This window comes from Epinephelus lanceolatus, chromosome 8 (assembly GCF_041903045.1).
Source record: "Epinephelus lanceolatus isolate andai-2023 chromosome 8, ASM4190304v1, whole genome shotgun sequence".
Classification (NCBI taxonomy): Eukaryota; Metazoa; Chordata; class Actinopteri; order Perciformes; family Serranidae; genus Epinephelus; species Epinephelus lanceolatus.
The window spans coordinates 42,308,355-42,321,943 of record NC_135741.1 but is presented as its reverse complement, the minus strand read 5'-3'; the positions used below and the strand labels follow the sequence as shown (position 1 = coordinate 42,321,943).

General features: G+C 41.3%; 1 protein-coding gene across 2 annotated transcripts in view; it reads left to right on the top strand.

Annotated features, from left to right (window-relative positions):
- LOC117258560 (putative glutamate receptor) overlaps positions 1-6,716 on the top strand; it is a 35,472-nt gene extending 28,756 nt beyond the window's left edge. Inside the window, exons 9-10 of one of the 2 annotated variants that reach the window (XM_033629574.2) lie at positions 1,745-1,995; positions 6,273-6,716. In XM_033629574.2, the coding sequence (XP_033485465.2) occupies positions 1,745-1,995; positions 6,273-6,371 (350 nt within the window). In that variant the 3' untranslated portion in view covers positions 6,372-6,716. Of the gene's footprint in view, positions 1-1,744; positions 1,996-2,874; positions 2,962-6,272 lie in introns of those variants that run through there. The other variant, XM_078170321.1, reaches the window with a different exon arrangement.
- The last annotated feature ends 6,873 nt before the right edge of the window (positions 6,717-13,589 follow it).

Sequence of the window (13,589 nt, the reverse complement as noted above, 5' to 3'; positions counted from 1 at the left end):
AACTCTGTATTTATGTCGTCTGTATTTGTGCACATTTTTTTTAGAAATCTTACAGATACAGATGAAATGGAGCAGTACCACAAAAAATCATGGGGCAGTGTAACGTGGTTCAAGTGAGAAGTTACCGTAGGACATGACGAAGACATTTTACAAATACCACAATGGAATGAATTGGTCAAATAGTGAACAGAATTCTCTGTCCTCATGTCACAAGGTATTTAATGGCCTACAACACTGCTTTAATGAAAAGGTACATTATTACGACCTCCTCCACTGTTGTCATGATTGTTGTTGGCTAAAACTTTTGACGCTGCCCTTAGTGCAATGTAGTGAAAGTATCTATATCAACATAGAGGAGGCATGGAAGTATGTGGGCAATGAAGGTTACGTCTGAAATTTTTGTATGTAAAGGTAGTATAAATGAGCCTCTATCATATTTACAGCAACTTTCAATCTATGTTTTCCGTCACATTTACACCTCATTGTTGCTCCAAGCAAAGAAATCTCTGGTCTTACTGTTTGCCATTGCTGTTCCTGCCTACTATTTTCTGCAACTAAGCAACCAACAGCAGAGTAGAAAATCTGGCACATTTACACTGGCACATGCATGCCTATTATACGAGAGTGGTCATGTGATGTGCATTTCCAGGTATATTAGTATGCACTGAGATTATTTCTGAAACAGTACTAAATTCTTGTATGCATAGTGTAGATGTAGCCAGAGTCCTGCACGGGTCCATTATTTTAAAAGCCACACTCACCCATACCTTTAAAGCCCAGTACCAGAACCAACCCGTTACCTGTCATTATGTCTAAGTCACAGCCGCACCCACTTGCACCTGTTAATAGAAGACTTGCAACCCAGCCTGCACCCATGATTAAACACCCACAGGCTACTGTCACTCGCATTAAGCTGGGTTCTCTGCACAATCACTGCCAAGTTAGGATATATTTTAGCATGCTCCTTCCACCACCACAAAACCTCTTAAGGATCCTCACTGGGTATCTTGACCTTGATGTAGGCTGCTACCTCATCTTCAGGCTGCAAATAAAATGATTTGCAGCTTGATAATATTGATTAGATGCCAAATATTACACATAAACTGCAGATCTTTTTCATTTGGTCTATTCTAAAGGATAAAAAATATTTTTTATTCTAACTTGGTGCCCACCCACGTGTAGTTCATTTTTACCCATGCCCAAACCTTAATTTATATATTTATTTATATTTATGTAAAAGGATATTTTTATCTGTTACACAGCTTTTTGTGGGTTAGGGTTACCCACAGGTACCCAACCTGGTGCAGGACTCTGGATATAGCTTTAGTGCAGTTGCCCGTTACTGCCAGCTCACCACAGAGAAAGTGAGAGATGGAGGTGCTGTGATGGCAGACTTCTCACCTTGCCAAAGAGCATGGATCTTCAGAGCAGGTAGAAGGACTTTTGCCTTTAGACATGGTGAGACAACACGCTTTCATTTGTTCATTTGAAGCATAATTCAGCCTTTATTAGCGCCGATATTTTTTTGTTAAAGAAATGGTATCAATACTGTGGCCTCCTCCTTTGAAGTCTACATTTTGAGATAAAATACACTAAGTCACCATGACTATGTGGACACCCCTGTCTACATACACCTGACACCGAAGAGTGGAGGATGTTAGAGCAGCAGGTTAAAGCTCATGGTTTTGGAGTGACATTCATCAGCCTCTGTCTTCTATCACAGCACGTGTCTTTGCTCCACCAGGTTCCCCTCTGGTCAAAAACCTAACCGTGGCCATCCTCCAGCTCAGCGAGTCCGGTATGCTGACGCATCTGCGGCACAAGTGGTGGGCCAGCAGCTGTGCGGGCGCTGACAGGGCCCACAACTCTGAGGCTCTGCAGGCCCACGACCTGCGGGGCCTCTTCCTCCTCCTGGGTCTGGGACTGGGTGTTGGGATCCTGATGGCCCTGCTGGAGCTCTTATCCAGGGCCCGCAACCAAGCTAAGGATGGCAAGGTAGGGAAGAGTATCACACAGGGTTACTTTTTTGAAACCCATTAGCGCCACCAACAGACATATGGCTTTTATTGAAATATTTCAACAACTATAGGATGGACTCTGGTGAAATTTGGTACAGATATCCAATCCGTTGTGCCCAGAGGATGAATGCTCCTGACTCTGATGATCCCCTGACCTTTCCTCTAGGCCCACCATGGAGTCAAAATTTGAATTTGTCCAATACTTTGGTTTAAAGAGGCAACAGATGGCATCTTTTCCTAAATATATCATTATGAAAATAATGTGGGTTGCACAGGGTAGTGGCCACAGTAAAATCAGACTTTACAGCATTTACATAAGTTACTTTGTGGCTTTGCAATACGTTTCTGCCACCGGTGCCAAAATTTCGCGGAACAAAATCTGCTTTATGGCATGAAACGCGTCATGTATTGCGAAATTGGTCGGTCAGCCAATCAGGGACTGGAGTGAGTCCTTATGAGGAGTTGGGCAAGAGATAGTTGAGTCACGAGCACAATGGCAGACGGACAAAGTTTTAAAAACAGCCTAGCAAAAGAAAACGAGCTACTCTGTCTGAGGAGGTAAAGAAGAGCAAAAAGGAGAGTGATAAAAGAAGAGGAAAAACAAGAGTAAACCTCAGCCAGGCGTTCAAGAGATGGAGGGAGCTCCGTGACCAAAGAGGCTTGAAAACCGATGTCCAACTAGCTTTCTTTCTATTGGATCAGTAAGTAACACGGCTAAATGTTAGCTAGACGAGAGAGGACTGTACTGTACTGGCTGCTAGTTAATTCCTAGCTGGCCAGCATCGCAAATTGCCGCAACCAGGGACAGGGTAGTGAGTGTTGGTCGGCTGACATCCTTGTTGTCATTCTATGGCAGCCCTCGGACAGTGATACCCCCCCTTCCGTTCTCTTCTCACGGGGGCAGCATCGACGGACATCGCCCAGCTAAGTAACACCCAGGTAAGTGAGCACTGAACTTTGTTTCCCATTCAATTTAGAATGGGAAACCGGCCGCGTTGTTTCCATACGGTACCGTTTATAGAATCGGGACTGTTTACATGTGCATATTGGTATAATTCCACTGTCTTCTGTTGTTTGTACTGATACTGTACGTATTGGTATAATTTACTGTAAGTTGTTTGTACTGGTACTGTGCATTCTGGTATAATTATTGGCATTACTTTTTGTTTTTTCTTCAGATAAATCTGATAATTGTTGCTTGGTCTCTTTACTCATTTATTTAGTAGAGTGTCCACACACCTTCTCATTCTACAAATACATAGAGCTATACTGGTGGTACATTTTATTGATTATCTCTGATCCCCATGGTCAATTTGGTTGTTGCAACAGTGCGACGCAACACCACTGACGCTAGGTGACACCAAGCTAAAAAAAAAAAAAAGAATCCTATCTGTTGCCTCTTTAAACGAATGACATTCCATCAACCTCTGCTGCACTTTGTGTTTAGCACTTAAGGTGTGTTCACACCGGACCTGTTTTTTTTTGTTAGAGATGAGTTTACATACAAAGTCAATACAAACGGGCGATTGAGCGTATATTCGCCCGTATATTCGCCTCGGGCTCCAAACGACAGCGAGAGAGCGAGAGAGCGAAATTTCGCTTGTCGTTTGAGATGAGAAATCCCATCTGGAGCTGTATTGCGCTGGGTCCTGATTGGCTGCCATAATCCCGGAATCCCAGGGGGGTGCTTGGCTGTCAAGACATGTCATCCATCCATCCATCTTCTAACCGCTTCATCCTCTTGAGGGTCATGGGGGGCTGGAGCCTATCCCAGCTGACATTGGGCGAGAGGCAGGGTACACCCTGGACAGGTCACCAGACTATCGCAGGGCTGACACATAAAGACAGACAACCATTCACGCTCACATTCACACCTACGGACAATTTAGAGTTATTAATTAACCTAATCCCCAATCTGCATGTCTTTGGACTGTGGGAGGAAGCCGGAGTGCCCGGAGAGAACCCACGCTGACACGGGGAGAACATGCAAACTCCGCACAGAAGGGCTCCCACACCCGGGATCGAACCGGGAACCCTCTTGCTGTGAGGCGACAGTGCTAACCACCACACCACCGTGCCGCCCCAAGACATGTCAGCTTCATTAAAAGTATAGCTGCAAATTAAAAAAATAAAAACAAAAATAGATGTAAAAACACACAGACACAATACATCTGTGATTTTTTTTCAATCTTCTCCAATTTCTCATTTTATTTTATGGAAGTGATCAATGTAAGTGCATTTGTCCTAGAACCGCCACGACGGTTTTTATAATGCAAATAACTCTGTTTAGATAAAACCTACAAGCTTCTCTTCCGATGACTTTTCCTAAAAATGTGTGTTGTATGTTTTCTGAAGCCTTTAAGTTACAAAAATGAAACACACTGGACTTCTGAGCATTTATACCTCCGACTGCAGCAGACCGCTGCTGAAAGTTATACATTTTGATACATACAGGTAGGCTATATACATATTGCAAAACTCTGTAAAAGTACACCAAAGCATACATTTTCGTTTTCGAATATTTATTTGAAAACGAAACCATTCATACGGTCAGTAAAAAAACATTTTGTTAATAATAAAATACAAATGTAATCTCAATAGTGACCGTGCCAGCCGGTGGGACTGCGGCTGAACCGCTTCCAATGTTCATTCATTCATTCAATCACGTGTTCAATGTGTGTGTGTGTGTGTGTGTGTGTGTGTGTGTGTGTGTGTGTTGTTAGTATGTCAGAGAGGAGGAGTATCAATAAAAAAAAAGTTTCCACTAATTATTTTGGTGTTTATTTATTTTATTCTTAAGTTTTTTTTTATTAAAATGTGTAATATAGCCAACAATATTATAGACCAAAAGTTAATCTAATTTATTATTGTAGAATGTATTTGGCAAATCGCCACTTTCAACTGGAGACACAGTGCAGCAGCAGCGCAGCAGCAGCGCAGCAGCAGCAAAAAAAAAAAGGCATTATAAAAAGCCGACAAATAGTGTTAATTAATTGATATGAGACATTGGAGAGGTTGCCAGTCCTATTCTATAGTCTGTAATTTTTTTTTTATTTTTTTTTTATCATAACTTCTCAGAAATTACTTAAAAATGCATTCATTGTGTGCTTCTGAGCACACGGGCAGCATAAACAATGAAGTTACATATGATGGTCTGGCAGATCGTTGCGGCGCTTGGAGGCAGTTGACAGTGACAGTTTTTTCAGCAGCCATTTTTCTTCCTACCAATAACCTATGGTTGAGGCAGCTCCAGCTCCAACTCCGCTCACATGCTCTGACTCAGGCATCAGAGCCTCTGAGTCACAGCGATAGATGCATTTGCGCTGTCCGTGGTGCTAGGACCGCCAGGATTACAGAGCCCCTCCAAGCACCGCAGTCCCGCCAGCTGGCGTGGTAACTGTTGAGATTCGTTTTTTATCATTAACAAAATTGTTTTTTATTGACCGTATGAATGGTTTTGTTTTCAAATAAATATTTGGAAACGAAAATGTATGCTTTGGTGTACTTTCACAGAGTTTTGCAATATGTATAGCCTACCTGTATGTATCAAAATGTATAATTTCGGTCGGAGGTATAAATGCTCAGAAGTCTAGTGTGTTTCATTTTTGTAACTTATAGGCTTCAGAAAACATACAAGACACATTTTTAGGAAAAGTCAGGAAGAGAAGCTTGTAGGTTTTACCTAAACAGAGTTATTTGCATTATAAAAACCGTCGTGGCGGCTCTAGGACAAGTGCACTTACATTGATCACTTCCATAAAATAAAAGAGAAATTGGAGAAGATTGAAAAAATTATTAAAATTAAATTAGGGAACTGATCACAGATGCATTGTCTCTGTGTGTTTTTACATCTGTTGTTGCTTTTAATTTGCAGCTATACTTTTAATGAAGCCGACATGTCATGACAGTCAAGGCCCCCCCCCCACAAATACCCTGATTGCTTCAATGACGTCATCAAAGTGAAAAAGCGAGTCTGTTGATTTCTGCCACATTGACGAGCGATTGCAACTGAGCGATGAAGCAATATCAAAGGGGCGAACCGAGTGACAGCGAATAAAATAAAAAGTCCGGTGTGAACACTGCTTTAGCATACTGCCATGCTAACTTGCTAAACTAAGATGAAGAAGATGGTAAACATATACCTGCTAAACACTACCATGTTACCTTTGTCATTGTGATGTTAGCATTTAGTTCACAGCCCCTCTGCAGACTTGTAGTATTGTTTTCTTTACCATTTCTTCTCCTCTCTCACAGAAATCATGTTGCTCGGTGCTGACATCAGAGCTAAACCAGCGATTTGGCAGCAAAGAGGAGAGTGCAGAGCAAGATGCCTCAGACAAAAGCAAAGCCTAAAGGAGAAATTTATGTGTTAGCTTGTGATAAGATAGTATCAGAGATGATTGTTGTTCCATCAAGCACACTAGCTTTTTTGTGTTTCCATAGTAACAGCATGTGTTGTGTGGTCAGTAAGTGTATTTCGTTCTTTTCCAGGAAAGTTCAGTGACCACATGGGACATATCGACTAGCAGCTACAGAGTATTAGGCATCGAATCAAGGCAATTATAGCTTCAAACTGAAAATACTAATCAATCTGATTTATTTACCGTACAGTGTTCTTGCATGTACTTATATTTCTTGTTGAACTGTTATAGTTTGTATTTGCTTGTATATTCAAAATAAATCCCCCAATATCCCAAATGCCCTCTTGGTTGTTCTACAATCTTACTATATAATGGCAAAAACTCTGTCTGTGGGTGTGTCTGTGTGTGTCTGTTCCACGTTTTTCTCCTCACTGACTTGGTCAATCCATGTGAAATTTAGCAAAGTGGTAGAGGGTCATGGGAGGATGCGAATGAAGCAATATTACATCAATTGGCCAAAGGGGGGCACTATAGCAACTGATTGAAATTGCAAACTTTGAATGGGCATATCCCGTGCCCCATATGTCGTAGATCATAACTTACAGATTTTCTGGCATTTTGAATTTTTTGAAAAACACTTAAAATCGATCTCTTCCTAGGAAGTTTGACCTATCTGCATGAAACTCGGTGGACATAATCTAGGGACCAATATCTAAAGTTCCCTCTTGGCAAAAGTTGGAAAACTTACTAAAACTGAGCTTCTATAAGGCAATGAATATTGCGGAGGGCGTGGCTCATCACATAAAGGTGTATAACATCTCAAGGGTTTCACCGATCACCACGCAAATGTGTAGGCATATGACCACACATAATCTGAGGGGACCTCTCCATTATTGACCCGATCAAACAAAATGGGGGCGCTAGAGAGCTAATTTCTTATCTAGGCCTAACCACTATATCAATTTTTACTAAACCTGGTAGATATGTAGAACAAGGCGCCTCAAGGTGACTGGAGAAATTTAACTCTAATTGGCAACTGGGTGATGCTATAACAACAGAAAAATGCTTAAAAATGGCTAAAATGCGACCGATCGCTGTGGCTCCCCCTGTGGCGGAATGTTTGTTTGTTTTTCTAATTTTTGGTATGACTAAGTTGGAGTTCACAACAGGCCCAAAAATTCAACCTGAAACCGAAATGACCCGAGGGACTTGAAGCCTGAAACCAGCTCACCCGACATCATCATATAGTACAACACTGGGTCCGAGCCCGACTAAACCCGAGTTGTTTTTTTTTAAATGGAAGGGGGGAAAAAATGATGCTCCTCCTGTGCGCCTCAGCAGTCTGGCTTCCCTGGCTCAAATAGAGTATCTTTAATCACTTAAAGTCAACCAATCATTCATGTCACAAAATAATATTACCAGGCAGGCTTCAACGTCAGCGTGGGGGAGAGCAACCATTGCGCATCATGTAGCGCTGCACTTAATGAGCCGCTCTCAACACTTTTCCTGCACCTGAACGCTGACTGACTGAACTTTGCTCACACTTCACAGCAGCATATCTTATTTTAGTATTATTATTTTTTTTCGTCAGAACGGAATTCAGCATTCTTTATTTTTATAATTCACATACTCTTCTTGCTTAATTATTATAGCCCTATTATCATCCCCTTACACACACACACAGCAGACGATACTTCAACTTCAACTTGAACACTTTATTTAAAACAGTAACTATAACCTTCAAACTTCAACAACATAACACTGAATAATGAATGGATTTGGAATAATCTTAACAGACATCCATATTTTCTTCCTCACAGGCTGCTGAATATCTGTTTAGCCTTTAATAATTAAACAGTTTCTCTCTTTTCCTCTCTCTCTCTCTCTCTCTCTCTCTCTCTCTCTCTCTCTCTCTCTCTCTCCGCTGTCTGAGCCCGACTCGGCCCGCCCAATTAACTTAATTAGTCGGCCCAAATCGACCCGAGGTTACTCGGGCTCGGGTTGAAATTGAAAACTTAGTCATGGCATACCATGCCATGGTATGCTGTACATAATCACGGAAACTGTCAGACAGTCATTCTGTCTATCCCACGTTTTTCAAAAACTCTGTCTGAATACATTGCTCTTCTTAATGGGTTCAGTTCACTATTTAATCTGGAATTTCCTATGACCTGTATCCCAAACATACACCATGTGAAACTGTACGTGGGCAACTGTGCACTCAATGGGTATGGACTAGTATAATTTTATTGTTCCTGGTGGAAGTTTGTTTCCACAGACAGAAACATTATTAAGTCATAACATAAAAGACAACAACAATATAAAATACAACATACAAGCATTACTGATAGGCAGTGTTGGGTGTAACGCGTTACCGCCAAAAATGGCTTTTTTTCAGTAACGAGTAGTGTAAGGCACTACTGTCCCTAAATGCAGTAATCACATTACAGTTACTAATCAAACACTTAAGTCGTTAGTTGCGTTACATAAATTCATCATTAGATCTTCCCTTACTTAAGAGTTAGTGATGATGGGCTTCAGGCTGTTGCCAACGGGTCGTCCTCCGTGTCCAGCTGGTCAGCGGCGAACACAGATGCGGGGACGAGCCAGAGGATCGGAGAGTTTCTGCCGCAAACAAGTACAGAGACCTGGGGAGACATGGGAGCAGCTTCATGTGTTTACAGCAGATAGCAGGAGCGAGGACAGACGTCTCACTCCGCTACTCTGTGCGCAAAGGGACCGCACACTTCCAGTTTATAATTGTAACGTCCGTTGTCCTACTCTCCTAAGTACTGATGACACGCTTAGTATTTTACAAATTCCATTTTTTTTTTTATTTGATGATATGCAAAAATGAACTAAATGACTGTGGGCCAGTGGGCAGGTAATATAATCATAACAACTTTACACACGGTAACCACCCCCCGCCTGGCATAACAATTTCTCTGGCGGAAACCCTGCAAATACTTAAGGAGAGAAAGAGGGAAGTCTGCTTAGGGGCCTACCTTGTGAACCAGCTGTGCAATGAACAAGAAGCTCTGGCCTGACACCTCATGCAACAGCCTAATAGCATAATGGATTTCAGTCATCGCTACAATTACACTGATGGGAGAAAACATATGCTTTTATACAAGTGAGGGGGCACAGTGAATGAAGTGGGGGGGCACTGCCCCCTGGTGCCCTCTCGTGAAGCTGACTCTGGGTATATCCATCTAGTTAACTATACCTACCTTAAGATTGTTACACATATGTAAGGTTTAATGCTATATCGTTAACTGGCAAATTACGTGACAATGCATTTCAGGCAATTTTACAGAGTAACTAGTAATGTAACGAGTATTGTAACTAATTACTTTCTCCAGGGAGTAATCAAGTAAAGTAAGGGATTACTTTTTTCCCTAAGTAATGTGTAATGCATTACTTTTTTGAGTAACGACCCCCAACACTGCTGATAGGCAAACTATGATGTGCTTTACGGAAAAAAACCCCAGAGATTATGTAACACAGAAAGAGAGCGTGGCAAGGAGGGGCTGAGTGACTGTGCTGCATGCAACTGTATGTAATCTGATATACATAAGTTATTTTGTATTCCATTTAAATATGTGGTGTAATCAGAAGTCCAAACAAACACACTCAACCCTCAGAAGTATGAATGGGTGCTGAATCCTCAATGAAAAATGTAAAAAATGTGTACAAAAGGTATAGGACAGCACTCCAATTATAATGTTTATTGCCACATGAACGTTTCGGGTGAAACCCTTCCTCAGCGTGCACAAGCAACAAACAACAACAACAAGTTGCTTGTTCTGTTTAACATAGAGGTTAATATTCCTCACATGCCACAACACTTCTTTTTGAAATATATCTTATGTAGCCTATAAGTTTTGAGGACTTTTTAAATGTAAAAAAAAACTCATATAAAGCTATTATTCTCCATATAAAGCTATTATTGACCATGTGACCTCTGGATGCCCAACCAACTGTGCAATATTAGAGGAATATTAGACTATGTTAAACTTAAAGGCCTCAATTTTCACTAAATTGATTCATCAACTTTCAATACTTTTTAAATCTCTGCAGACACCCTGGATGTAATATCTTGCAAACCTTTCACAACTCACCAGCACATGTGCAGTAGATACAGATATCACTTAGCACGGGATCATTTCTAGTAGCATATGCTATAAAGACTGTAGCACTGTACAGCCCTACTGTAATATTTAGCGACATTTATGAGGCCAACAATCAGACATCAGAAAAAACACTATTGTCACATCACAAGTGTACAGCTGTAAAACCTCATGTTACATGTTACATGAGTAAGAGGGGACAGGGTACAGACTCAAAGAACAGTCAGGTGGGTAATGAATGGCCAGCTTCATTTTTGGGCAATTTCAATAGTCACAGGTGTGTTCAGATTTTGGTGCAGTACCTCAGCCAAACCAGCAGATGGGGTGCTTTCGTAGGCACGCCATCTGCTGGCAGAGCCAGCGAATGGACCCAACTTGTTTAGTAGGTAGGAGTAGCATCTAGTGGTAGTACGTAGTAGTAGTATGCAGTATGCCAGTGGGCCTTTCGGACGCAGCCATGGACTGAATGAATGAGGAAATGAAACCGCATGTAAGAGGGAGGAGACAGAGAAAAACTCAGGGTTTATTGAAGAAAACCTGTCAGCGAGCAGGTTATGTTCACAGAGTCTGTTACCATGGTGACTGACTCAGAGTTTCAGTTACCTGTCTTTCTGGAATGGATAACTCAGAGTTTCCCTCATCTCAGGGTTAACTTACTCTGAGTATATAACCCGCTTTCTGGAATACCCCTCAGATGATGCAGCCTCCCTGTCTGTTCTGTGTAGTGTTAGCCCCGTTAGCTCAACACCGGAGTCTGATATGTTACCATTCATCCATGTCTCAGTGAACACAAGGACACAGCAGTCCCTCACTCCTTGGTGGGTGGATCTCCATAGTCGGATGTAATCCATTTTCGTGTCCAGTGAGCGGACATTCACCAAAAGGACACTGGGAACAGCTGGTTTGATGGGGTTAGCTTTTAGCCTAGCTAACCCCTCCGCGCTTCCCCTGCTCCCGCGTCCTGTCACAGCGCTGCCGGTGTCTCCCCGTCGGGACAGCTCCAGCTCCTGAGCTCTCATCGTTGTAGCATTAGATCTCTGCAGCAGTTTCTAATGTCTGTTAGAAACTCGCGTCTGTATTGCACTGATGAATTTACTTCTTGTTTCTTTCTTTTGCCAACTGATTTCCCTGTTGGAGCGGTTGGAGGTGGAAGTGGTGGTCCGCATTTGTTTGCTTTTGTTACGGAGAAAAGTTTATATCCACAAGGGTCCCTGTCACTAGTTTATATCCACATCCCTGTTACTAACCTGTTTGTTGTCTCAGACTCAGGGGTGGAGGGTGTGGGGGGTGGTTACGCGAGCGGTTACATCAGTCGGAGGCCTCCACATGGGGAAGACAGACAAGACAGGAGAAAACTCTGACCAATCATTGCATTCCGTCCAAATGCAATGATTGGTCGGAGTTTTCTTAGAACCATATGAGAATGGTATAATGATGAGTTTTCATCTCTGGTGGAATTCACTTACATTTTAGTGTGCTATCAGCGTATTAATAGCATTTTAACCTAAACAAAGAAAAGTGTAAAATTTCCAGAAAGGTAAGGGTTGCTGTATATGTCCCCAAAGCGTTTCATGGTTTAGTCAATACATAAAAAGATAAACAATAATTCATGTTTAATTCAGAGAATTAATGACCTGGAAGGAAGGAAGGAAGGAAGGAAGTGAGTTGGAGGAGAAGGAGTGGGATGAGAAGATGGTGTAGAGCAGGAAGCAACACCTGTAAGAGTTGGTGCAGACCATGCCATAGTTATTGTGAATTTTTTATACCTATTGGACTGTCAACTGTTTGCTGGTTAAAGTGCTCTGAAGGGTGTGAGTTTGAGACTGTTTACTGCTGTTGTTCTTTTTCAACATGAAGCAAATTCAGCTGTGTTAACTAGCCAAAGCTAGGGTACCTGCACTGTTGTTATCCTAGGGGGTCAGGGTATCATTTGCTATTTCGTAATTCATTTGTTACTTAAAAACAAACCAGTTTTCAAACAGTTTTCTTGTTTTTCGTTTCAAACCAAAAATGAAAAAACAAGAAAACAGAGCTGTTTTTCCTTTATTGTTGCAGAATAAAAATAGACAAAAAACAATCCAAAGCAGTCTGTTTTTGGTTCATGGCAAATATATATATATATATATATATATATATATATATATATATATATATATATATATATATATATTACGTTATTTATTACATTATTTATTGAAGTCAATAGGGCACATTATATGATGGATACAGATTACAGTATTAAAAAGACCTATGTGTGGCTTCATATGAGTAGAGAAAATCTCTGCTAGCCAGTAGGCTAATCTATACAATGTAAAATGCCATAGACTTGTGCTAATAACATTAGCATGTTGTTTTTGTGAGGAAAATGTGTCCAGCAAACGACAAGTGCTTTGTCTGTGAATCCTGCGAGTTATAATGAAGCTGATTTGTGTACTTGTGTTTGAAATCGTTGTTAGTAAGCCATCTTTAATGTGTGTTTTGAATCAAGTAAACTTTACAGCACTTCATAGAAACCCCACCACTGCCTAGTGTTTTGGAGGTGTAACTGCAGAGTGACACAGACACACCACTGTACAAGTATAAATGCTCACAACGGCGTAGGCTATGTGCATAGGCTCTGCATAGAGCTGGCATACAAGTATAAATCTGCCTATAGACTGCCTGGGCTGCTACTGTTTCTTTTTTTGGCTCAACCACTTTGTCCCATCCTCCCCACATTTATGAAACCTTGTATAAAGTTTGTAAATAAGTCACCTTTAATTTTTACACTTCTACTCTGACTCTTTCAGTTATTTGATTGTTATGCTATTGTTTTTTGTTTTTTGTCTCCTGTTTTCAAAAGGAGGTCATAACACAAACGGGGGCTCATCCATGATACTTTCTTCCCTGAGCCATAGACAATTAGTGTTGATGGGTCACTGTAGTAGTAGTATGAGGGAAGAGAATGAGTTTGAGTTAAAGGACTTCATTGACAATCCTAGTTTTGATAGAGTTGATTCATGCTGCAAAGATGTTGTGCAGCTAGGAAATTAATGGAGTTAAAAGTTCTTGTAGTTCCTCTTAACCCTGCCCGGCCTAAG